This window comes from Calonectris borealis, chromosome 3, assembly GCF_964195595.1.
Source record: "Calonectris borealis chromosome 3, bCalBor7.hap1.2, whole genome shotgun sequence".
In the NCBI taxonomy this organism is placed as follows: Eukaryota; Metazoa; Chordata; class Aves; order Procellariiformes; family Procellariidae; genus Calonectris; species Calonectris borealis.
The window spans coordinates 53,020,434-53,048,424 of record NC_134314.1 but is presented as its reverse complement, the minus strand read 5'-3'; the positions used below and the strand labels follow the sequence as shown (position 1 = coordinate 53,048,424).

The following is a 27,991-nucleotide window of genomic DNA, read 5'->3' as shown; positions in this document are numbered from 1 at the left end:
TTATTTAGAGGCTAAACCTTCACTTCACTGTTACAAAGGTTCCCCAAGAATCTGAAAAGGCAGCGTAGCAGCAGAGCCAGCGAATCTCGCATTTTCAAATAAGATACCAGCAGGGCCTGAATCTGTACCTGACAATGGTCCTGGGGCTGCTATATCTTTTTGGAATACCTTTTAGCTGGCCAGCTGCTTGGAAGCCTCTTTACTTTTAATTGTGAGATGCATTTTCTTGTCCAATACTGCTGATGAACATCTTAGAGCAGAGCCCACGGTGATGCTTTGTTTCTCAGTGGCAGTTTCTAGAAGCTAAGGCAGTATCTACCTATTTTTTCCAAGCATTAAGTCTGCAGTCTCACTTCCCTGTTCCTTGGAGGTCCAGCTGAAGCTACTCCCGGCACGTGCAGATTCAGAGAAGCAATGAGACACTGAATCTTCAATATCTATCTATGGAGGATAATAAATCCAGTATTTAAATCTGTCTCCCAAGACAAATTCTCCCAAGGAAGTTGTTGGAAAAAATGGCCAGGCACACACCATTTTTTCATATCTTAAACATGAAGCACACAGACACAGAACACATGCACTCCACATAGCTACTGCTAACCAAAAATCTCGACATATGCAAGAATGTACCCATCATGGAATATGAATGTGGATAAGCATCAAAAGGAAAAGTCAGATTTACACAGTAAATTAAGAAATAGGCAGCAAAGCAGGGTGACAAATATTGAAATCTATTTTTCCTGAGCTATTCTGAAGTTTTAAGAGTATAGTCAGTGTTATGGTAACTCTCACATTGCTTATGAATTAATGGGTAGCTTTGTATACAAACCTATAACCGTATTTAAACAATTAAGCCTAATTTTCAAATAAGTCTAGCCATTCTTTAAGAGTATGTATTTTCTTTATAAAAAAAAGATTTAGACTTAAAGGGGTAAACTTCATCAATACACATTTTTATTGCATTGTCTACCATCCAGTTGCTTTTTTAAAGTAAAACATGTAATAAATATTTGCACTATTTTGTTCGACTATTCAGTTGTTCAATTCAGTTTTTCATCCTGCAAGGTGTCAAACACTAAATAAGACAGGACCTATCATTAGCAAGAGGCATTTAATAAAAGTAATTGCTAAACCAAACTATGTCCCAAGGCAAATTGCTACAGAACCTTAGTAGTGACCTTAGTCACTACTTAGAAAAGACTAAGCAGTGAGAACATCCATTTTAAGCAGTATTTCTTTTCACCCTGCTAAATAAAGCACAAAAAGCACAACCTATCTTTTAAACTACCTAACATGTGACCTTCTATCAAATTTTAACAGAATTGACCTAACAAACTCATAAGAATTAAGGATGTATGATCCTGATTAAGTACATACTTTTTTAAAGGATAAGAGAGAACAGCACTGAACACTTAACATTAGACTGATTCCTGAAAAACACAAATTCTCTGTTTACTAGCAGAACAAGCACAGGACAAGAAGTGGCACAGAGACTAGGTATACTTTCTTTCAAATATACTTAATCATTTTCTTGTGAGATAGTCCTTATTAAAAACAACTTGGAAAGTGTTTTGCATTGATCTGACAGATTTCTGTTGTGGACTCACAGTTTAAACCTGAATGGACTAAACTAGGTTTTTATTTGGCTATTTGCCTGTTTTAGAGAGACATCAAAACTCTCAATCAATGCAATTTAGACTGGATTTAAAATTGAGAGGAATAACAAGAGCCAAAATGAATATGATGCCTATTTCGCATGCAGCTGATATCTACCAGTCAAGGAGTCAGGGACTGGTAATTCTTGCCAGCTCCTTGATATGAATCCTATCTAGCATGCCATATAATTAATTTGGTGATTTGTTTAATTTTATTTAAAGCCTAGTTCATGAGCAGGTTATTTTCTCTGGTTTTAGCAGCTTTTACTCTATCTAGCAAATACAATGCAGCTGGTTAAAATTGCTAAGACCTAGCTAATTTTATTATTCCAAAGCCCCAAATGAGCTTTTATTTCTTTCTTACTACAAGTTTCACAACATGCATCCTCTTTTCCAATACGCTTCAGAAAACACAGACAGGCAAGCAGAAATCAGGGCTGGCCTCAGAAGCACTCAGAGACCCTGCCTGGGACCTTAGGAGCTCCTCTGCTGTGCCAAGCTGGCAGACAGCTGCTGATGTGCAGTGACTAGAGCACACGAAGTCTGCGGTCCCCAGTTACCACGGACCCGAGTGGTGACACACAACAATTGTAAGCAGTAGGGCCTGTGGCACCTGTTTCATCAAATGGTCAAGAGCACTAAACACTCTGGCAGAAACTGCCTTTCCGGGTGGGAAAGATGGGACTTGATAAGTACAGGAACCAGGTCTGAGGGCTAAGGGAAGAGTTGTAGGCATGAGGCTCCATGTGTCTTTTTTCTTGGGGCACTTGCAACCAGCATCCCATTCTAGCAGTCTGGCTATTGTCGGCCAACCCTAACGGTGGGAAAATTTCAAGAGTTTTAGCGTAACGAAAGCTGTCACTTGTCCAAGTATCATATCCCTTTTCCAGTATTGCTACAATTTTAAAAATGCAGTAAACAATGGAACAATAGTAATTTTCATTTTCAAAAGCTAAGAAAAATAACCTCTGGTTTGGTAAACGTACCAGCAAAAAGTTATTTTTTCTTATAGCCTTTAACTTATCTGGAAGTACATACTTCTATGTACTTCTGGGAGTATGTAAAATGTATTTTTTATCAAAAGCAGACAAAAGTAGGATAAAAAAGTCCAGAGCTATCTACTGGAGTTGGAAGTATGTGTTGAAAGGCAAAACCCATGCTGTTCCTTCATAAACACTGATCTATTCACTTTCTCAAATACAGATCCACAAAGACTTCCTAAGGTTTTAAATAGTCCCCCCAGCATACATCATTGCCCACCAGCAATAAACGCTATGGTTCTTCACTTACTCATGTTATCATAAAAATAAATACCTGTTTCAATTAAAAAGATTTTCCTTTCTTTTTGAAATTATTAAATTTGAGTTAGAGGGATGAGTGTTTGCTTAGTTCTAAAAGCAGATCTAAATTCTTGAATGAGTTTAGATTTATGTAGAAATAATTACAGAAATGGTGGGTTTTCCTGCGAGAACACTTCATTCTTTAAGCCCCAAGCAGCAAGTTTACTGTTAGTCCTACAACTGCATCCTCCAACCCAGAGATTCGAACTCCTGCTTTCTGTCACAAAGATTTCTGCTACTGAGGATACATCCATCCTTGGTAATCACATACAAAATAATTACAAAATAACCTTAAACATATGACCTGCAGGTATTAAAGCTCTTTTCATCTCGATCACTTATCCAACACAGAAGGTTAGAAAAATCTTATACATTCTGGAAGTGAAAATATTGCTATTTATGAAATTCAAGTTTTAACTTTCCATTTCAACATCAGTAAGGCCAGGGATTATTTTATTAAACTATTTATATGTCAAGCTTTCTGAAAGATTAGTGAGCACTTACATAGTACTTACTGGACCATATACATAAGCAAACAGAAATCTGCCATTGATGGTACCTACGTAGTTTCTTTGTCAATGTAAACACATGAAATTTTATTCCAATTCATGCTGTTTCTTACCATCCCTATCATACTCACTGATTAAAGTTTGGTTTAGCCTTTAAATATTTCAAAGTCTGGTCAAGTGTCCTCGGTACATAACACAACTTAAGTAGTACCTCAATCCTCCATGAGTTCTTTGTGTATATTGAAAGGTACCTAAATTAAATTTTGGACTAAAATCTGAATAATAAATAATCAGATGGTTTAAAAGATTAAAGAAAAAAAAAAATCAAGCTATTTCCCATTTAATAATGCTATCTGCAAAGCCAAAAATGAAAGCTAAGCTTCTTGTTTAGAATGGTTTTATTTAAAAGTAGCGGGAGCTTACTATACATTGTTTAAGAAAATTTTCCTCTCTGGTTTACAGGAGGACCAGAGAATTATACAGTAAAATTGAGTATTTAGAGACAAGTAAATTAAAACAAAAACTTGTGGGTTTCAGGAGGGGTTTTTGAGAATAAAACTTATCAGTGAAGAGTTCCTAAGAGCTGGTGAAGCTTCCCCTCTCAAAAGTGGCACACAAAGCAAACTGACTACCATTGAAGATTTTATATTATAAATAGCTAAGCTTCATGGTTCCTCTGAAACTGAGCAAAAAAAGCTGGAATTTAAATCTCTTAATATAATTTTGAGGTAATCTTTAAAATACTAGATTCTAACTGTACTTTGGAATAGTTTTATAGTGTTATCAAATATTGTATTAAAAACATCCTTGATCAAGTTGTTTTCCTGTACTGGAGTTGTATTTCACAATCAAAATTTGTGCCAACCTGATATGGGGGGAAAAAAGCACTCAACAGGAGTGAAAGCACACTATAAAAAGAAAAATTATATAATATTAAAAAAGGTACAAAGGGTTCTGTCCTCTACAAGTCAACCAGCACCTTTAGTCCAATCTAGAAACAAGAAGCATTCGTACCAGCATCTTGGTAAAAATTACAATATTTTTGTTAAATAAATGTATTTTAGAGGTTTTATGTGACTGCTTGTATAGCCTTGTTCTTCAGTTCTCTGCAAGTGTTAACAATCATTTACGATCTATCCAATAGCTTTCTCTACAACACTTCCCTTCTACTCCTCTGAACACTGTTTTATTTCAAAACATCTCTACAAAACTTACAGGGAAATAGCATAATATGTCACAATAATTTAGTCATCCGATTGTACAGTCCTTTGAAATATTCTATAACGCTTAGAATTAGACTACACCATTAAAAACTAAGTAACAAGAACTAGCCATGAAAAGCCAGTTTACAGCTGCCCAAAAACAAACCAGCCCCTAACCTAAGGTAAGTTTTAAAATAATTATCTGATGTAGAGTCAGTAATCTAACCAACGTATTATCAGAAAGCAGTGACACCACTTGCTATATTGCATATGAACTCATGGGCTTTTAAGGAGTTGAAGATTTTTGGCAGAATTCAAGACATTTTTTATCATTAATCTTATTGTTCTATCATGGATGAATAATAAATATTAATATGATCCTTCTGTTTTCATAGTGGGTACTAGTTCTCCTAGTCCGTGCTCTTTATCAAATCCTCTTGAATATGAGGATGTGTAGTGGTCTAAATAGAGCATCCCATTGCAGATTGTGGGCTTTTCTTTTTCCCTTTCCCTTTTAAGCTTTCTAGTTTGCACCACTAGGAAGCCGTTCAAAAATAATTTGCCATTTAAGTAGTGGAATGAGTGCCAGCCAGATATGTTTCATGTAATACAACTCCCAGTTGCATCAAAATTTCTATATTAACAGTGTACTACAAAAAAAAAAATTCTGCTAGGGAAACAAATTAACTTTAGTACTTCTATAAGAAATGGCTGATTGACAGCTTCCTCATCATCAGAACCTAAAGTTCTATCAGTTACTGTAGAGAGCAATAAAAACAGCTGATTTGGCAGCTAGAAGCACTGGATAACAGGATCAGTGATATTAGTTCTCTAATAGTAAAGTACAAAGCTGAAGTTTGAGAGGCAGAAAAATCCAAGTATTTTGCTTTTAATAAACCTGGAAAATGGTCAATAAAATATACCCTAAAAATGCACATTTTAACAAACACACCTCAATTTAAAGGAACAAAAATTACAAGTTTTACCCATTTTCTGTTATTTACTCCTTCCATTATTCCTCTGAAATGCGCAAGTATCATTGGCAATGTATGCAGCTGAGTACCAAAATAAAGAATTCTCTTTGGAATAGTACAGAATACTTTTCAAATGTCTTTTTTTCATGGTTAAAGTATTTTAAACCTTAGGTTGAGAACAAGGAACTAAAATTTTAACTGGCTCAACTAACAGTTCTGATTAGAGCCTTCTTTTAATCACAGACAACATCAAAATTAATTTCGTGTTTCTCCCCAACACAACCTGCAGTTTAAATATTGCTTCCTATCACCAATCATTTTCTTAGTCCATAGCATAAAGGGAAATAACTGTAGTTTTAAATACATCATCTGTAGGAAGAAACATGTACTTACCAAGTGAACATAAGGCACAAAGTATCCAAAAAGTGCAGCTGGGATCCCAAAAGCCCAGATTCGGTAACTGAGAACTTTGAAAACTGAGAAATTGCAAATCTTTTTTTCAGGAGGAAATCTGAACTTTCCCTTCTTTTCTCCCTCCTTGTCTTTGGCGTTGGAAACAAGGGGTTTGTACGTAAAGCCAGCCAGGAAGAGAATAAACATAAGGATGCACAAGACCCGCAAGGTGTTGTATAGGCCAACAGAATCGATCAAAGCTCTCAAGAGGAAGGGCAGTGACACGGTGAACAAGCTGCTGCCTGCAGTGACAATGCCATTCACTAGTCCAAGGCGTTTCTTGAAATAGTGCCCGAGAATGACCAAGGATGGCTGGTACGCAAATGAGCAGCCACAGGCAAATAAGACTCCATAGGTGAAATATAGAGGTTCAATGGTGCTATATCAAAAGACAAAAGAAAAAATCGTTAGTGTTCTGTACAACACTGTATGCTCACATTCACCTACCACACGCAAGATGGTTTTTCAATGAATTGACATATTTACAGAAGTGAGTTAAAAGTTTGCATGTACTTATAGTTGAAATACACTGTGCCAGCTTAATTCAGCAGTTATTTTATTTTCTTCCATGGAAAATTTCATAGAATTCACTGAACAGATAAAACAGCAAAATTATATTTAAGTATAATTACACCAAATAGTCTGACTAAAAGAGAGTTTTAAAAATCATTGTCAGGGTGAATTAGCCAAATATAAGTTCAATCACTGCTGGGTTTTTGTTTTTTTTTTCTTTTCCAATGAAATTATATTGTTTTGATTTACACATTTCTTCACCATGCTAGCAGTTCAAACATAACACTGAACACTCATCATTAACCCAGAAAAATCAACTATTTACATAGTTTATTATGAAAATACAATAGCAAAAGTAGTAAACATCATTAATAATGAAAAATTAAAGATAAAAATACTGTCAAGTTTTAATAATATAATACATTATTAGCAAATGATAGACTTTTTAGAGATTAATTTTTTTCTAGACAAATAATCCCCTTTTTATTAAATATTCTAAACTCAGTATTTTGATCCAGATATTGGATATGCTAAGAAAGAAATAGGAAAAACACATTAATAAAGAATGAAACATTCCAGCTCATGTTAAGAAGGATCTTCATCACATGGTTCCCCACTGTTACCATCTACTATACAACTGAAATGAAGTAGAGCCATTGTATTAGATCACAGGCAGACATGTGACATTAAAAGGTACTTGTGCAAGAAATCTTAACGGTATGAAGTAACAGGGTTAGTATAATTAAGTTAATATTATAGTATTAATAAGTCAAAGGAAACATTTTTTACAGTTAAATGAAGGAGGCAATGTGTGAGAAATGTTTTTATACAAGATTTCTGAGGTGGTACATGATGATTTATTTAATTATTTTTAATACTATGTTTTCAACGAACCATGGGCTCTTTTCTATCAGCTAGCACCTTCTTTTAAAGCAGTTATAGAAAACCATCTAACCTGTTAGCCAATATAATAACTTTTTTTTTTAAGGCATATGAATGCTTTATGTAGCGCTTTTCATCGTAGAATGTTACCTGCCAGCATCCCTCTATATCAAAATACACTCCACAAGCTTCCCACGTAATTACAGAAATTCTTAGAAAATAGTATTTGATGAACAAAGGTCTGACACCAGGAACTCTGGTTTTGTGTATTATCGTGAAAAAGAATATTTGTGTAACATAATATTTTTGCTTTCTACATTAAACTATCAATTTCTAGAACTGATTGTACACAAGGTAAGCCAGCAGAAACAACACAAGGGGGAAAGACTAATTACCTTTATCAATGGAAAATAACCAGAAAAAATAAAAACAGAAGTTATAAAATGAGAGGAGGAACATAATACAGTAAGGATAGAGAACTTCTGCTTCCATCTGTAGATTCATTCAAAGAGTTTGCAGCATAACATTCATAGTAAAATATTTTCCTGCATTACAAATACTCTTACATCTCAGCTTCCTAAGAGAAATTTATATTAAGAAATCAGTATGTAGCAAAAGCAGTAAATCATATTTACGTTTATCTACTGTATAGTATTTTACTTTTAGAACATTGACTTCTATATCTGAACTATACTCCCTCAATTAATTGATACCATCATAGGCATAAATCATTTTAGTGTAAGTAACATAATGGAACACCAAGAATGCACATTAACATGGCATGTAGTCCAACAAGAATTCACCTCTCCTCTCAAAGTGCTTCTCAAATTCTAAAACAAAACTCAAATAAGCTAAAATATTCTTAAAACCTTTACAAAATAACTTCCTTTTGCATGCCTTTTCTATGCCCTTGTTCCATTGGGCATCAGGGAAACACAAGCATGATAGCATTTTGTTCAAAGGAAGAAAATATCTTTCCTTTATCAAGAGGTTTAATTTATAATAATGAGACTGTTTTAGTATTCATCACTTAACACACTACCGGGAAGCAAGGAGGAAGAAAGACTTTTCCAAGATGCATTCTTTTAGTTTTTACCTCACCTGTGGTAACAAGCCTCTTAAAACATATCAGACAATATCAGACAACATGATATCAAACATATCATATGTTTGTTTGCTTTAATAAAATGAATTAAGCAAAATATTTGTACTTGGATTAACCAAAAAAGATAAAAATCATAAACTTGCTCATGTAACAAGAAAACAAAGCTTTCTTTTTCCCATAAATATGAGTTATTCCAAGAATAAATATAAACACTAGTCTCAATACCTAAGACAGAACTATTTGTCTTATCTTCCTGTAAATTTGTGGATATGTTTTCACATTAGCGGACATATGCCCAAACTAGACATGGGCAGGCTCAGGCACAGTGCCACACAGCGTAGATATTCATCCATCCAGATTACAGCCAGTTTACATCTATCTGGTTCAGCGTACAGGCATAGAAAACATTTGCACAAGCCTGTCCATAGATACATTTCATCTATGTAGGAAACTTTTCTGAATTTTGCTTTTGATTGTTCCTGTACTTATTCTGCTAAGGGTGGGAAAAAGGTAGACTGAGAACTAGAGTTAACTGTGGCTTATTTTCCTGCTACTTCTTACCCTATCTTCACTAACCAATTTCTGTTGATGACTAGAATAAGTGAGTAAATTTCCTGTTTCCTAATCTTCTACTGGGCATGTCCAACAAATCAGCCGCTCTTGAACTTCTTAGGATTTATTCTGCAAAAGTTACAGAAATGTACAAAATGAAGTGTAATCATTTTGAAGGAGGAAAAAACCACCACTCAACTACTGTTCAAGTTTTTTCAATAACACAAGAAAGAACTGAGATTTTTCTTAATAAACCCAATAAACCTTAAGTATATATCATTACACCAAGGTTTTCACTATCTCGGTGTTTGGCAATTGGACCAGAAAGAAAACATCAAATTTTACTAGAACATTAACATCTTCCTGGAGGTCCTACTGCATATTTATTAACATTAAAACAGTGTTTTAAAAGCAAATTGAGGGGACAGGGCAGGGGGGAAGACAGAAACAATGTTTATGTACCTGCAAAAACACAGCATACATCAAGCAAACATACAAGTTTATCCAGGATAATGCTGTTGATCTTACAGCATTAGTCTTACTGTTGATACATCTATACATAGTGGTTCCTGTTAAATAGGAAGTGCTGTTAGGAGGTTATATTATATTTTTAAAATTACTTTTGAAGTTGAAAGTACCACTTGGAGTTTTCACAAGCCATAGTTAGAAAGACAAACAAAAACAAATAAAACAAGGTTTCTACTCTAACAGATAATATAACGTAGCACTGCTTACTCCTTCATATTCTGTTGATAGGATCAGCATTACCTCTACACTGTAAAATTGATAAAATACTTTGAACGTAAAGAAAAGAACTTTTTACCTTACAAAAGAACTTGAAAGGAGTCCAGCAAACCCTACTGCAGCTCCAATAACAGCTACTTTTCGACAACCAAACAGGTCGGTGAATATGCTGACTATTGGAGAACAGAAGAAGACCATCCCCATAGAAAGAGAGCTCACCCATGCTGCAAAATAGAAAAAGACAGCATTTTAGAAGACCACGTGATTTAAGCTTTCAGCTAGTATTGGTTTTAGTTCAGCAACATAAAATCTTAGATGAAAGTTGGGTAACAATTGGGTAACTATTTTTAAAATATTTAAATACATTTTAAAATATATTTACTTAACATGGTAAAAAAAGCTTGACCAATTTACATATACAACTAATTTAGACTTTATCAGCTCAAGGAATGCAATTAGCTACAGAAGTTATTATTACTTTTACTTTCTTTTTTTTTTTAAAAACACAATTATTCCTCCAGTAACTAACCTAGTATTCAAACTGATGACTAGGCCATTAAAGATACCTTTGAGGCTCCATATCCATTCTGACATCAATTAGCACATTTCACTTGATTTAATTCTAGACTTTAATGACTTTAAACAGCTAGGTTTGCTGAAAAAAATTAACAAATTTTTAACTTAATTACATAGATCTAGATCATACTGAATATTAATAATAAGTAAACGAACAACAATAGGCTTTTAAACTGTAATATACACATTAGGAATATGATTTTACTTTAAACTACTAAAAGAACTTGAGCTAGTACAACCATTTCCATATATAATAGGAAACTGTTACTACATCTGACACTGCTCCAGCTTTAGAGACGTTATTAAAACTGTACTTTGTTTATAAATGAGTCTTTAGACCATCAAGATTCAGTTCAGGTGAGTACACAAAAGTTTCAGCCACAAATGTGTTTTTTATTCCAAGTGTACTAAAAATACCTTCAAATAACTTAGGTAAAAGAGAATTTGATTCATTTTAAATTAAAAGTCAACCTGCTGCTTCACTTCATACAGGCGTTCAGAACCACATCATTTATCTGCTATCATCTAATCGTTCTTTCAAACATGCGCTACTGATGTTACATCCAAGAGTCCTCCTAGGGCATAAAGGTAAATGAAGCTGTTGTAGCACAACAGTTACAACAAATATATTCAGGTGAGTAAATGTCCCATCTATTTGGGAAAAAAAAAAAATTGGGCTAAACAGATAGTGGAAAAAGCTGCTGATGCAAGATGCATTGGAAAAAATATTTTAACTTCTTTGAAAGAACTCTTTCAACCTGGAATGGATTTAAATCTGTGTAACTGGAATTTTGTTTAGAATATCTTTCCTAAAGACACAGTTAGATAAACATTTGTGATTCAGTGATAAGGGCAAATAAAATTATCTGGAAAAAAATATAACCAAGAGACCTAATGAAGAATATTTGCAAATATATATATATCAATTCCAAGACTTAGAAGTAGTGTTGTCTTAGAAGTAGTGTTTTTAAAGTGCCAACAAGCCCTACACATTGATGAAGACCCCATTGTGCAAGCTACTAAAGAAAACAGAGCAAAACAAACAAGCAAACAAAAAACTGTTTCTTCAAAGAGTTTACAATGTAAGTGAAGGACAAAAGAGAACAGATGGCTAGAGAGAAACAAATGAGAGTACAAGAAATAAAACCTTTATTTTAGGGCAAACAATGATCTCAATGAACCATGACCTAACTGTTTGGGACAGCGGTAGTGTTATTGGGGTTTTTTGAGCATGTCATAAATATAATGGAGTTTCAAGGTGCAATCTGAAGAGTGAGGTACTTTTCCTGGGTATGACTAACCCAGACAAGATAGCCCTGCCAGCCTTGCACCTCTGCAGCAGAAACATGAGCTGTATGAAGGGAAAGCACAAAAGACTAGGAAGAACAAGGCCCCTATGACACTGACTGAAAGGCAAAGGCCAAATTTATGAAAGGTCTGTCCTTTCTCTTCCTCTGCAGTCAAGGAAGGCTCAAGGTTGTGGCAAAAGATGACTTGGAGCCATCTGAGCTGTAAAATGGGACAGTGGGCTTGTCTAGTGCCACAGTTGCCTTTGTGTCTTCTCATATCTAGGCAGGAAGGCTGGCAGGAAGTTCAACCATTCCTTGGTACCTTCATACCACCGTGAATCTGATGACAGCGAGTCTTGTAATGCCCACTTCTCAAGATTTAGCTGCCTTTTCTCTTGGCCTTGCAGATACCCCAGGTGTCACAGGTACTCTGTGATTCTTAGTGCTGTCCTGAAAGTCATGCAGAGATGCTGAGGACTGTTCATGGTGGAGCTACCGTTTATTTGAAGGGGTGACAAGAAGCCATGGACATTCTACCTCCTAGTGTTTGCAGTTTCCTTTGGACAGTAGAACTGCAGGGTCTATGTAGCTCACTCTGGGAAAGATAAGTAAAAAGATGAGGAGTCTTGTAGAAGTTGGATGACTCCTAAAATGACCAGACTTGGCTGGTCTCCAAGCTGCATGAGAGCATTTACTCCCTCTGACTCCTGCTTACAAACTGTAGTTGGTATAATGCTGCAGTATCTTGATCCTATGAAGAAACTGGCAGTTATAAAATATATTCAATAGATCCAAGTAATTTTCAATTTCACTTTGCTCAAGTAAATTTTCAAGCATTCTTAACACTTTTTCACTCAGTATGGAAAAAGGTACAATGAATTGTCTTCCACATTTTTTAAATAGAAATTACAACTGTCCCAAATAAGTAATACGAAAAATTACAAATGCAGTTTGCCAGAATAATGAGAGCTCTCTAGAGCAGTTATTACATATTAATTAAACCATTTCTCCTCCAGGCTATTGGCCGCTTTCCTGGCCACAAACTGGCTATATTCCAGAGCTGCTAATTCAGATATTAATACAGCACCTAATTGCTACATATAACTGCATTCATATTCATACATAAAACATTTTGATTGCCATAGAAGAAAAGCTATTCCTACTGTAAGGACTTAAACCTTCCTTAAGGCACTGGAAGCTAAGAATTAGCTCCTCAAAACATGTAATTGCAGAATAACCAATTTCCAAGCTTCCCTAGAAGATGGAACAGAAGTTACCCTCAAGATAAAAATATCAGACCAGAGAGCTTATTTGTAGCATTTATACTAAAAAGTCTGTTTCTGTGCCATTGAAACACATAATAGATTACAAAAAACCCTAAACTTTATTATAACTAAAGTTATTCCAAAATGAAAAGTCACAGCTACATGTGCTTTTCTTACCAGTTCAGACAAATGTATACATTCAGATTATAGCTGAAGTACATGTTCTCATATTTATCTCTCTGTTCAAACGTCTATAGCAATAAAACTATACCACATACTCCATAAATATGCTGCTGTTTTACCATGAGTTTTTAAAAATCAACCTTACTTTAGTATCTTTTGTCTTCAGCTATATAGTATCTAATATCTAAGCATTCACAAAATCATTCCCATAGTCACAGCTAGATTATGTAATACATTTATCTACCAAACTATGAACCAAGCTGTTAAATGTTTTAGTTAATTCTTTAGACTCAAGCACTAGGATTTACGAGACAACAGAAAAGAAAGCATTAATACCATATCACATTGGAATGCTTTATCATGCGTAAATTTAAATAAAGGCTACTCATCCATAGCATTCCTCTTTACAATCAAATTTTTTCTGTGCACTACAGTAAGAATCTTATCAGTTTTATCCTCACAGGTATCTTTCAAGTGGTTGGCTTAACACAGTAATAACACCCTTCATTCTTTAATGAACTTCAAGAATTTTTTAATATCTTCCCCCGAGATTTTTCTGGTTGAGACAGGGAACAAAAAGCTACTGTCTGGAAGACAAGTGATATGAGGCAAGTGAAGAGAAGAATATTTAAACTGAGGATTCAAAATCAACTCAAAAATGTTTTGTTTCCCCACATTAAAAAGATCAGATACGCATGTTTGTGTAGCTCATGCAGCAAACCAAGACAGCAGTATAATTACAGTTCACTGGATAACTTGCAGAATAATCTGTTTGGCACTACACAAGACAAGCACAGACTGTGGAAAGCGAGAGCAAACTTTCTACATTCAATATAACAGACTCTCATGTGCGAAGACCTATAGCTACTTTGTTTTTAAGCACTTGTAAAACAGACTGGCCAACCATCCCCTAAACCAGTACCTCTGCTCACTGTCGGACATCCTTCCCAAAAATCAGTTCTCCCACCATCTCGTTATGTAACCAGTAGAGTAGTTCAGGCCATACTACACTGCTAATACTTTTAAGTACAAACTATAATGATGCTGGATAATGAGAAATTCTTGTGTTAACTCATAATGAACAGAAAGTACAGAATCAGAGATAAACTGTTTCAGAGTCAACTCTTGATTTATAAGATGGAAATAATACTTCTCTCATGCTGAAAGTGTATGAAATTCTTGTTTTGTGGAAAGTACTCCTCAAAGCAGATTTCTAAGAAATACATTAATTTTAAATCATTGTGTAAAATAAACAATATAGGACAAGTTATATGAATGGCAGATGTTTAAAAATGTTACATTGTCTCATACTGAAAAGGTTTGTGCAGAAGTAGCCTGTTACAATAAAATCATAATGCAGAGTTAATATAACTGCTTAAATAATGGCACTTAACTTCTGAAAGCTCAGCTTGATTAATATTTAGGAGGGTTTTCCTTGTACTTTATAAAAATACTTGGAGAAAAGGGAAGGACAATATTTACAATATGAAAATCTTTATGCTTCCATTAAGTTATTAGTTATGATTTACGCAAGAATAAGGAAGCCTCTATGTACTCTCCCAGCGTCAAACCATTAACAGCTGAGGGACTTCCTAAGCCAGATTTTTTTGGTTTTTTCCCTACGAAACAAATTACTTTTTTTCAGTATATTTATCAATATTCTGGCATTTTCTCCTCCATGAACTGCCATCCTCTCCTGGAACACATACATTTTCAGCATCTGCAACATCTTACAGCAAACTACTCCATAACTCAACTATGGGCTGTGTGAAGGACCTCCACTTCTATTATGGCCATTTACATACAGGGATATTCTCATCAGCAAAGCAGAAGATTGGCTTCCATAAGGAGATTTGTTATGACTGTAGCTCGGGAATTTGAGAGATCCTGTTTTGGAGGAAACAGAAGTGGTTGTTCAAAGTTATTTCTGGAGATAATTTGCTTGTCTCCTATTAGTAATTCCTTGCCTGCAAAATCACATTTACATGGCATTTATTTTTAAGAATAAAAGAATTGCAATACTGTGTAGATCAAAGACTGATTTAGTCCAGTATCCTGTTTCTGACCACCACGAAATACTTAAACAAGGAACATTTGAAAAAGGGCTAGCATCCTCCAATACTTTTTCCTGGCTATGTCCTCCCAACATCCAGCAATAAGCAGCTTAGAAACCTCCTAAGCAGAAAGTTGCATCTAACCATTCTTCAAGAACATTTAGTTCCATCAGTATTATTTTGGCTTCACTGCATTTTATTGTAATCAGTTACAGAACATGCTCAGGCACCAGCACCCCATAAAAAATAAACTCCCCTTTGTTTTGAACCTGCTCATACCTTAATTCCTCTGCTGTAAGAAATACAAACTGATCATCCCTGCTAAACTTCCTCTTGCAACCTATGATTTTATATGCCTTTATCAGATCTGTTCATTCTAGTTCCTTCTCGAAAATGAAGCACTTTTTTGACTTAGTCTGTCTTTGTATAGAAGATATACTTTTCCCTCTTCCCCCTTTATATTGAGTCTAATTGCATTATACTGTTTCTGAGACAGGGTAGTGAGAACTGCATACAGAATTTAATATGGGACAAACAATAAGTTTCTGTGCTAACATAACTTTGTTTTTTTCATTCTCTCTCTCCTAATTATCTTTTTTTTTTTTAAAAAAAGTATTGCAACTGCTTCGGAGTAAAGATGTTTTGAAAACTATCCATGACCTTATCCTTTTTTTTCCAGCATGTATTTGGATTATATTTCTCCCCATGAGACACATATGTACACTGAATTTAATCTGCCATGTTAATCACTCACCAATAATACAAGAACTCAGCAAGTCTAACGGTCAGCCACCAACATGCTCACATATGAGGACAGGCTACAAAGTTGGAATTTGTTCATCCTGCAGATAAGACCAACAGCTCAAAAGGAATCTAATTAGTGCCTCCAGATATCTAACAGACGATTATTACAGAATATAGAGCTAGCCTCTTTTCAGTGGTATACAGTGACAGGACAAAAAACAACTGAAACTGCAATAAAGGATATTCCAATTAGATGTTATGAAACAATTTTTCACCATGAAGGTAGTCAAACACCAGAATATGTGATCCAGAAAAGCTGTGGAATTTCCATCCTTGGATATATTGAAAACCTGAATGGACAAGGTTGTGAACAACCTGATCTAACTCAGAAGTTCAATGTATTTTTTTTAACTTGGCTCTGCTTTGAGTAAGGGGTGTCAGACCAGATAACCAGAGTATCTTCCAACTCAAGTTATTCTAAGATACTAATTTATGGAAGAATACCCCCGCTTCTTGAAAAACTGGATTCTGAAAATCATGTTAAACATTAGCAGTTCTTCAGAAAAAAAATTTTAGGTTGGCAATATTAGGCCAACCACCAATCCCTTTTTTGTGAATCTTAGAACTAAGCCATAAGATTAAAATTTTTTTTTTCCCTTACGAAATGGGAAGGAGTTGAGGGTATGCTTGAATTCTAAGCCAAAGAGATCCTTACAAGTAGATCTCATGAAACCTATTGTTAGCATTATAGATGTCAGCTTCATTGCTTAGAACTACTGTATCTCCCTCCTACTGATGCACTTTCTGCATCAATATTGTTTTATTCTTCTTGTCTGTGCCCAGAAGCACAGGGTTACCCTTTGCCTAAGGCAGTCCAGATACATCCTCTTTTATCCATTATCTATTCTTCTTTCTCCAGGGAAAAGCTAGTAATTTCCAAAAGAGGGAATTGTTCAACAGATGTTAAGTAACCAGAGCAACAGAATCATTAGACCCAGCAAGTATCAGAATATCCTCCCGTGTCCACAGAAAGCCTCTGTAGGTCAGCCTCCTGGAAATTGCCAACCCTATTTTTATCCAACCTATCACTACACAAAGACAACATTAAATGCCTTGTAGTATATACCTTGCTTACACACACCTGTGAAAATCGTTTCAGAGACTGCTCAGTAGCTTTTCATGAATTCTGAGGAATTCCATTAGTTGTGGGTGCAAAAGGGAGAGCAACGGCATTTCCACATAGCTGTTCCCATTACTGAGCAATCCACAGATCACAGAACTGTATGTCAGTAGAAGAGGAAAGTGGATGTTGAAATGCATGTATTGACACATTTAGAACTCCTACCGTCAAAAAGTGCACTGCTTGTTCTATTCAAAAGAGACCTGCTGATCCCATTAGAGAAAGTATGTGTTTAAGGACTAAAAATAAATTTATGACATAATGCTACCACAGGAAGTATCCTATACTCTGAACTCAGGTTACATGACTACAGCTTTCAGTTTGCTTACTTTCAAGTGTATAGTTTGCAGATGTCTGAGCTAGGCTCTCCCTTAAAGCAATACTATCCAAAAAAACAAACAAAAAATTAAATCCCAATTTAAATGAAAATTCTAAAATATTTTGGGCGAAGAGAATTTAGCACAAGGAAATACCATCTCTTTTGGACACCAAAGCTATCTTGAACAGGCTTTAAGAATCTGAATTATCTATAAAGATCTAATCAGACTTCCACAACACACTCAAAGAGATCATGGCCAATACACAAATATTTATGAACCAGGGACTAGTGGAAGTATCCAACAGGAATACAAGACATTGTTTTTTCCTCACTCTTTCTTTTTTCCTTGTCCCAGAGGAACAAGTCTTTTATTGAATAACCTTATTACTGAAAGATACTGGTAGTTATAATGAGTCAGAAACCAAGAACTATATATGACCCATTGGATCCCAGTAAAGAGATCTTTGAACAGACACGCTGTTTCCATATCACAAGCATGAAAGCATAACCTCTGTTTTCAGCAGACTAAGTCATTATCAGACAGTCTGAATTAGTTTATTCTGAATGAAAAGATTGAACTTACAGATTTTACAGGTAGCTGTAAGCTTTCCTGTGCTTATGCATAGCGTCTCTTCAGTATACATGCCTTGTAACAGTCCAAAATGCTACTTCAGGTTTGTATGTGCCATTTTGATCTTGATGCAACAAGGTGGAAAGAAGCATAAACTTGCCAATATGTTGTAAAATTGGCAAAATAAGCTCATAGTAGGAGGAAGAAACAAAACCAAACATTACATCAAGTCAGAACATAAACTGATTTCTTCCAAGGCTTTATACACTGACACGATTTGTGACAGAGATGAACGACAAGTGCCAGAAGAGATTCACATATACCCTTAATACAGTGACCCACCCCAAGCCTGCCATTTACAAAAATAGGACTACACTAGTTCCACCTTCTGCCTTCATAAGCAATGACAACACAAGATCAAAATTTCTACTGAGATCAAGTTCTTGTGAGCATAAGCAGCAGGAAAACAGAAAATGGGTATTCATGCACTGACAAAAATCCCGTATCACTGCAACTAGCTGATTATAGAATTGTAGAATCATTAAGGTTGGAAAAGACCTCTAAGATCATCGAGTCCAACTGTCAACCCTACACCACCATGCCCACTACACCAAGTCCCTAAGCGGCTCATCTACACGTCTTTTAAATACTTCCAGGGATGGTGACTCAACCACTTCCCTGGGCAGCCTGTTCCAAGGCCTGACCACTCTTTCAGTAAGGAAATTTCTCCTAATGTCCAATCTAAACCTCCCTTGGCGCAACTTGAGGCCATTTCCTCTTGTCCTATCGCGTGTTACTTGGGAGAAGAGACCAACACCCACCTCGCTACAACCTCCTTTCAGGTAGTCGTAGAGCGCGATGAGGTCTCCCCTCAGCCTCCTCTTCTCCAGGCTAAACAACCCCAGTGCCCTCAGCCGCTCCTCATAAGACTTGTGCTCCAGGCCCTTCACCAGCTTCGTTGCCCTTCTCTGGACACGCTCCAGCACCTCCATGTCCTTCTTGTAGTGAGGGGCCCAAAACTGAACACAGGATTCGAGATGCGGCCTCACCAGTGCCGAGTACAGTGGCACGATCACCTCCCTGCTCCTGCTGGCCACACTATTTCTGATACAGGCCAGGATGCCGTTGGCCTTCTTGGCCACCTGGGCACACTGCCGGCTCATGTTCAGCCGGCTGTCAACCAGCACCCCCAGGTCCTTTTCCTCTGGGTAAATTAACTTAGATTACTTAACTATCATCTAATTTACACTCACTATAATAACACAAGCTTAGGCAGAGTTTTGGGGGCTTTTTTGCTTGTTGGTTCCCCTTTAACAAATCAACAAAACAGATAGTGATGGTGAATCCAAAGCAAGTATCATAGGAAGCTGATCGTGACATTTTCTTCAAAATAGAAAGGCACAAAATAGGAACCTGAAACATTTAAAGAAAAAGATGTTCTTATAGGCAAACAACTTTTACTACTATAGAGACTGCAGATCTTCTATGTAGTTTAAAAAGTTAGAGGAAAATAAACAGTAAAAGCTAAAACAGAAGCTCAAAAGTAAAAAGTGCACTGTTAGGCAAAATATTGCTGGTAGAGATTATAAGTACTAAGCCTTCAGGAACCTTTAAAGGAAGGCTGAAGTCAATCATTAACAGAAAAACACATGCATTTGGATTTCATGGCAAACTGAGCTTGACCTTTGACACTTAATAAAGCCTGAAAATGCTGTGGTAGGAAGAATAAACAAGGAACAAATCGATAAGAAATAGCTGTAACCACTTGTTTTTCCTTTTAGAAGTCATACAAGAATGTTTTCTGCTGACTGTCTGAGACAGTTTTCAAAGCACAATGTAATCACATTTTTAACTAATGGCCTAAAAAAAATTGAATTCCAGAACTTATTTCCAGGCACATTTTTATCTTTCCTTCCCTCCCCCCAAATTAGCACTGGTTTCTTTATTCATTTTTTTAAATACCAAACAGTTGAACACCAAGGATCATGTTTTGTTTTGATTTAGGATCAGTAACATTCTGGGTAAGAAAGTATTAGCTATTAACTTCAAAGATGACAGCCTGATTTGCCAGAAAGGTTTCGTCCTAACTGTTCTCACAACCATAAGTTACACACATATCCCGAATGTATCTGCAACCAAGTATGTCATGCAATGGTCTCATGTTTTAGAGCTATAGCATAGATTAGACCTCAAGACCCAAATTCCTAAGTTCTTAACGGAGCTACTAGTCTTCTTCCTTTCCCACACCTCACCTGCATTGGGGCAAGACCTGCAAATCAAGGTCGCCTTTTAAATGGCACATGCATACATTTCACTTCTACAGTATCAGAAGTCCTTGTGGCACCACGATGAAGACAAAGACAGACAAGATAAAGAAGTCTGACTTCACAAGTAAGTTTAGTACACTATTTGGAGTTCAGGAGCATAGTTTGCCATCAGGCAGCTCACAAACTAACCTTAACTTTTCACATGCAAAGATCCTTCTGAATCCATCAGAATCGGCTAAGAGACGCCATCACATCTCAGTAACTTTGTAAGTATCCTCAGGACAGATTATAACAGCAGGTATTCTCTTATTACATCAACATATATTCCCTTTATGTTTTGCCGGTCCCTACAGAATAATCAAACTTAATTTACGTCTTAAATCCATATCGTCAAGGCTGAAACTGTTACCTAAAAGATCTCCTAATCTTATAAACCACCATTTGCCGCTATCCGCTATCCACCCCAAAATAGTCATTAAGGCATCACATTTAGGGCTTTATAGGCAAACAAGTCCCCATTTTCAGCAAGGGACAGACTATTTACCATAAAGAAAAAAGTACACTAACTAAACACAAAATACTATTACACAGAGCAAATAAAACAGAAGAACAAGTGATTTTAGTACAAATCATTTAGATGCTGTAACAGGTAAATATTTTTCAAGGTAAGATCTGATTGTTGAACTAGCATCTGCTTCTAAGGGGAAGAATCTGCATTTATATAGAAACAAAAGTGTCTATTTTTGAAACAGGACATTTCAATCAAAAAAATAGACAAGCGTTCAGAGGCATGTGCCTGCAGCTAGTATTACAAGTACAAACATTGAACTACACAGCAAAATTCTGTCTTTGCAATTGGAACATTATTTTGTGCTGCAAGTTATGTGGAAAGCTACATTTGACTTTAAAAGACGCAATCTTAAGGTAAAGTGAGGTGACAAATAAGAAGTTCTTTATGAAAGATAGGCATACTGAATGCTTACTTTTTTCAGTATTTACATATAAATTTATGAGTCTCATCACTGCCAAATGGAAATATAAGTCCAAAACGGGACTATTTTAAGTGACACTAAGAATTAAATGTTGTTTTCACAGGCTGAGGAAAAAAGGGGATTTACATGCATCACATTCACCCATACCTCTCATTCTCTTCCCTTCAAATACTGAAAACTTAGTAAAATAACAGGGGTACCATAAGTTTTTGCACAGCAAGCAAATGGATTAAAGCATTGTCCCTTTCAGAGGATTAATAGGACAAACACAAGAAAAAGCATATAAGACAGGGTAATTCTCTATGTCAGCATGTGCCCTTTATATCAGTTACACACACACGTGACTCAGCTTATACACTCTGTAACCCTTGTAACCAAGTGAACCAGCCACTGTAACTTTTGACCTTGTTCTTCTACCTCATCTGCATCCAAAATTTTGATGTCTGCCAATATCACTTACTGGGACAATAGGCTATTTCTCATTAATTTAGCACCCAACTACTCAAGCAGTTATCTTACCTATCTGATTTCCAGCAATCCAAATGCCCAGGTTGCCATACATCTAGAAAACCTGAACAAATTGCTACTTTGCACACACAAAGTAATTTTATCTTAGATATACAGCTGATAAACCCTCATGAATGTGACTTGCTGCGTATGTAATATTTCACATATGCAATTGAGATAAGTCAGTCTGACAGATACAGGACATATGAACTACAGCTTGTTGAACTACTTAGCAGGTTTGGAGTTCACATCTGTCCCATCTAGTCTAACATTCAGTTTGCCAAAAATCAAAAGCAAGAGGTTATACATATTTTTATTTATTCATAATACTAACAGGACTTTGACTAAAGTCTCTAGACACTGCAAATACTTACCGCTGGTAACAGTTACGATTTAGATGATATTTACAATTAGTAAAGTACAAAAAAATTTTTTAAACAAAAAGCTTCCTGATGAGCTGTTGAATCACAGGTCCCCTCTCCCAACCATTAAAATATTTTTTTCTTAGAAAACACTACTGAGTCAAACATGAAAGCAAACACTTCCTCAAAACTATTTTAAAGGAGCACCATATTTATTTTAAGTTCATATTCTACAGCTGAGAATTTAAGTTTTACTGAGTTTATCCAAAAAACCCAATTTAAACTCAGTTTTTCATAGCCATTTTCATACTACTTCCGTATTTCATGCTCAGCACCAGGTATTACCACAGTAAAATACAGCAATTTCATTTTAAAATACAAATAGGCAAGTAATTGACCTACTTGAGCATTGGTTTATAATTTTAAAACTACAATATTTCTTTTGAGCTAAAATTCTATTTACTTGAGATAAGGCACAAATTTTATTCTGCAACATCTGTCACATATATAGGTACTCTTTAGCATTACAGGTGGTCTCCTTTATCAAACTGTATTAGTCTGCAAAAATTATTTTGTTATGCTTAAGACATCCAGTCAGTTCTCAAAATACTGAGTATACTTCTAAAGAAAATATTTCTTAAGTTTTTTTAAGTTTTATATAGGTAAAATCTAGTCCAAAAATAAGGGAGTAGTAGAGCATATATATCATATAAAGACAATAGAAAGCATATATAAAACAAATTTATTCCAGATATCATTGTTAACTCAAGAAACACACCTTTCTATTCCTATAATATTTCTACTACATTACTTATTCTTTTACTTTGGATCCTTTACCAAAACTACAATACCTACTGCCAAAAAAAAACCCAAACATCAAAGTTCAGTTAGCAGATACAACTTTCTGAAAAGTTTTTTAAAGAAAAAAATAGTTTTGCTTGATAAAGATCCCACTATCTTAAAAACAAAATCAATGGTTTTACTGAATATTCTGAAAAATATCAGAAGTCCAAAGCTCTTATTTATAAAATAAGTACGTAAAACAGCTCAAAACTCTGAGCCAATCATGCTGCTCGTTCATTTCCTCCCCCGTTTTTCACCAATGCCTTTAGCTCTTCGAGCTTATGGGTGGCTGTATTAAAAAGACTCTTTGTACCCACCACGAGCAAACAGACACAGGTACACACTGTCTAGTATAATTTTTTTCTCTGAAGTCCTGGATTAAAACATTGTTTATTACTTCCTTAAGGTATGAAAGTCTTTTCTTCTTTTAAGAGAAACTGTAAAATTTAGTCAAGAAAACTGCTGGAATCAGACTTCTTCAAATATCTCATGAGGGTTGGAAGACCTTAGGGAGTTTCAAGGCCTTACTCCGTAAGCGTTCACTAGAGAATCTTTACCTCTACGTTTGTTGAAAAGAAGCCTAAATCCACCACTCTGCCTAGCAATTGCAATAGTCTTGCTTAAGCTGCGCAAATCTAACACTCTTTCCTGCAGCGACTCAGCCATTTTTGTTGTGTCAATGGCAAGAACCGGTGTATAATCAGTACAGAGATTTTTTTTCTCCCAGTTATATTGCATTATAGCACATTATAGAATAGTATAACAGTTATCAAAAAAGAAAAGCACTCAGGTCTTTCTGCTGAAGGATCAATCTCCATCCATTAACATTGCACTTTAATTTCTTAGAAGAGTCTGAGCACTTTAAATGTGTTTTTACTTTATCAGCTTGCAATCTAAGCACCAAATAGCTTGGCTACTAGCATTTCTACAACCATGTTTACCTCAATGCTATTCCCAGAACAGTATTATTATTCCCTATTCCTAATTTTAAGGGGAAGGAAGCGAAGGACTAAAAATAATATTAAACCTAACAAAAATGCTATTACCTCATAAACAGTAACTGTAACTAGATAACGTGCGAATAATAATGATAATACTAATATTTATTAATAAAAATAATAATGTGCATATAATACATATCCACAGTTCACAGAAAACAGTGATATTACATATACAGGGATTTTTTGTCTTCTAGAATATAAAAAAGAAAGCTTCTACCTCTTATAATGATCTAAAAAGCTTAAGACATAATGCTATTTCCACTGACAAAAAAATTACAGCTTCTGAGAGAAAAAATGCAGAAAAAGCATTTTCTTCTCTCAGAAGAAAAATAAGGAAAATTGCTGTTACATGTATTACATACAAGATGCTGAACAAAGTCTTTGTGTTCTGTTGCTCATGTAGCACAACTGCTGAACCTTAACAGGTGTCAGATGGTGTCTTCCATCAAGCTCCATTTGCACAGTGTTAGGTTATGCGATAAAAGATCATCTGCACACCCACAAAGGGGCACAAAGAGGCAGTGGCAGGAGGGGGAGCCCAAATAATATCCTGCCCTGGCTCCTCCCAGGCCCACAGCAAGCACCAGCAGCCCTGATATCACCAGCCCCTCTCTATATGCCCAGAAGAGCACAGGGGCGAAGGCAGGTGGGAACCTAAGCTGCACGTGCAGTCCCCATCCAGTCCTCCCTGGGCTGTCCCAGGAGACTCTCAACCCCTGTGTCCACGTGTGACACCCATCAGGATGGGTCAAGGCCAGGGCACTTTTGGCATGGAGGGCAATTACTGCCTCAGGGCACGGGACACATGGGAGATGCTGGCGGGCGCGCATTTCAGGATCACACACAACTTATCGTGCGGTGTTCAGGGGAGGAACCAGGGAAGGTTTTAAGTGATCTGGGGAGGAGCAAGTGTGGGAAAATAAGAGGGATAAGAAGATAAAAGGATCGGTCACATGTAAACAGCTTGCTGGTCTGCACACTTGTCTCGCCATGCTCTGCACCTCATCAGTGCAGCCTGTCCTGTCTTCTTGCTGAATTCCTTTCTAACATTTTCCTGGGCAAGGGACTTCCCATCTGTGTGCATATCTGAGTGCCTGAGCCCAGCACCTGAAGGGATCCACATTGCAAACAAGTATACATATATTATAGATAGATATAGAGTGGTATACATGTGCACTCTGTGTGAGCGTGCCTACTGGAAATACATTCTCAGCCTCGCTACTGGTTAGACTGGGGACACAAAGCTGCAGCAGCCTCACTTCTCTCGGGCTGTCAGATCTGGCCTGATTATTTTCCCAAACACTTAAGAAGCAAAAGAAAAACACAAAAAAGCTGTAGTCCTATTTAAAATACACTAGTTTTTCCCTTCTGGTCCAAGCTTGTATTTTCAGGAAGTTGCACTTGTCATACAAGAACAATTACTTCTGTCGGTTAAATTCACAAGTAGCTTTTATATTGATAAAAGAGTACTTACTGGTATTACTCTAACATAAAGAAAACCTCTGGGAAGCTCTGCACTTTCTCCCAAGGACTCTCACAGTGTAAGAAGAGTTGCTAGGACTGGACACTCTCCTTGCAGCAGCTGGAATACAAATTAGGGAACTTAGCAGCTGCTCTGAACTACACCAGCCAAAGCATCCAAGAAGAAACAGGATAGCAAAGTCAAAATATCTTTATGGAATAAATAACAGACTTCCATGTACTAATTCCTAATGAGAAATATAGAAATTTGGTGCACATAACTTCACCTTGATGGCATAACACGGTGCAAACCAGGATTAGGCAAAAGTTACTGGAAAGGTTCTCTCAAAAAAGATACCAGCAAGTGCAATCAAAAAGCAAAATCAAAAGACATGATTTAATAGTATGCCTGCCTGTGAGTACAGTTTGGAAGAACTTTCAGGTAAGACTGCAAATAAAAATTTCAGTCGATAGACTGCACAAGTAATTAATTATTGGGAGTGTGGATAGCAAAGGAATAGTATATATTTTTCAATTTTTCTGAAATTATTAAAAACTAAAGCATACTGTAAGTGTTCCTTTAGCTGAAGTGCTTCAAGGAAAAACTGTTAACAGTCAGCATCCCCTAGCCAGCCCAAAGAAAACAAAGAATCAACAAGGCCTGCTTGCTTTCAATTCACGCTGTAGATTGGAGTGCAAAAAAGCTCTGTTGCTTGTGCTTTATTTAGTAAAAAGCACTGGGTGCCAAAGAAGGAAGAAATCAGCAGTAATGTGAGAAGCCCGTGGCAGTTCAAAGCTGGTAACAACTACTATACCAGTCCTCTAGGAATCCATCTCCAGAAGATTGCTACTCTGCAGAGTGTTTCTTTGAGGAAAACAAGAGAAGGTTTACTGTGCAAGGAATGTATACTCAGCCCACGAGAAGAAATTGATCAGGAGCCTAAGACATACAGAAATTGCGAAGTATTGAGCAGGTTAATAGGATTTGAGGATGGGTAAATCTCCATGTATGAACAAGACAGAAGCCTGCAATACCAAGAACAAGAACTAAGCCCCAACAACTAAAGCTGGTGTGACAGCAAAGACCTGCGTTTCCTCCAGCACCAGCATGGTAGAAAAGCAAGAAAAGGGGGAGAAGGAAGACTAGAGAGTTTTCTTGGATGACAGGATAGGAACAAAAAGATTCTAGCAAACAAACTGGAGCCCCATACAAGAATGGGTAGCTGAAGTTATGTTAATAAACAAAAAGTGAGTAATTTTAATAACAATTCAGACAATAGGTCTGATAAGCATATTTTGGTAGTTTAAGGGGTAGTAACAGATTAAGAGCTGCTAGCATGAAACAGAGGCAGGTGCTCTCTCCTTTTTTGTACAAATGTACAAATGTAGAGACATTTTGTAATGGAAACATTAAGACTGATATGATTGGACAATGAATGGGAATGCCTGGGTGTGGAAACACCAGAAAGAATGGCAGAAGAAAGGCCTTTAAGAACAGCATGTGTTGATGACACCTAGATAAGCAGATCAAAGATCACAGTACAACTACATATCAGCTCCTCAAAATACCCAAGTCAGTAAAACAAGGACTACATTTACACTAAAACAAGGGACAAACTATAGACTTAAGTCATTAAGAGATAATGGTGGGAAGACAAATAACAGGATTGAAGCTGTTAGACAGCCAAGATAGGGAGACAAAAGACTGAGTAAATCCTAATGACTCAGAGGTGGAACAGGATGATCCTCACCACTGTCAGCTCCTATAGGGTAGAAAAGTCACATCCAAATTCAGCACACAGCTGCTGACATAAGAAGAACCCAGAAGACATGAGGGTTTGTTAGCAGGAATCTCTCATCACTCATTTCATTGGGCGGATTTCTAGCATGACCACTTTGACACATCATCTGCGTGATCTGGTTGCTTGACAGACTACTTTGATACATATGTCTCGATGCTCATGATTATGACTCAGTATGTGAAATGTGTGGAGGGGCTGTGTTTGGTTGTTTTTCTGTATGAGTTTTTGGTTTGGTTTAATTAAAAATCACCTCCCCGTCCTCTAAGGGCTCACAATGAGCTTTGCTACAATGTTATTCATCAGGCAAATGGAGGGGGATGAATGGGATAGGTAAGAGGAAAAAAATGATACTATAGCAACAAAGGAAAAAGTCCATAACATCCTTCCACATATAATCCAGACATGAAGAAATCGCACATACTAGCCTTAGTACAAACCATTTTATGTCCGACTCAACTTTTCCCACTATTTGACTGGGAGGAAGATTTGGTTGCAGGAAAAATTCCTGCTTTCCTAAATAGCATATAACACTAGTTTATTGTGAAAAAAACTGATACAGCAATTTAAACGTCAAACCATTCCAAATTCAACATTCTTTTAAAGCTCCAATTTAATTAATTCTCTCCCTGGGTATTCCTGGCTTATG

General features: G+C 36.3%; 1 protein-coding gene across 2 annotated transcripts in view; it reads right to left on the bottom strand.

Moving 5' to 3' along the window:
• Positions 1–27,991, bottom strand: part of SLC16A10 (solute carrier family 16 member 10) — a 78,032-nt gene that overhangs the window by 24,509 nt on the left and 25,532 nt on the right. The window contains exons 3-5 of one of the 2 annotated variants that reach the window (XM_075145676.1): positions 12,332–12,389; positions 10,009–10,153; positions 6,074–6,512 (exon numbers count right to left, since the gene is read on the bottom strand). In XM_075145676.1, the coding sequence (XP_075001777.1) occupies positions 6,074–6,512; positions 10,009–10,153; positions 12,332–12,389 (642 nt within the window). The remainder of the gene's footprint in view (positions 1–6,073; positions 6,513–10,008; positions 10,154–12,331; positions 12,390–27,991) is intronic. The other variant, XM_075145675.1, reaches the window with a different exon arrangement.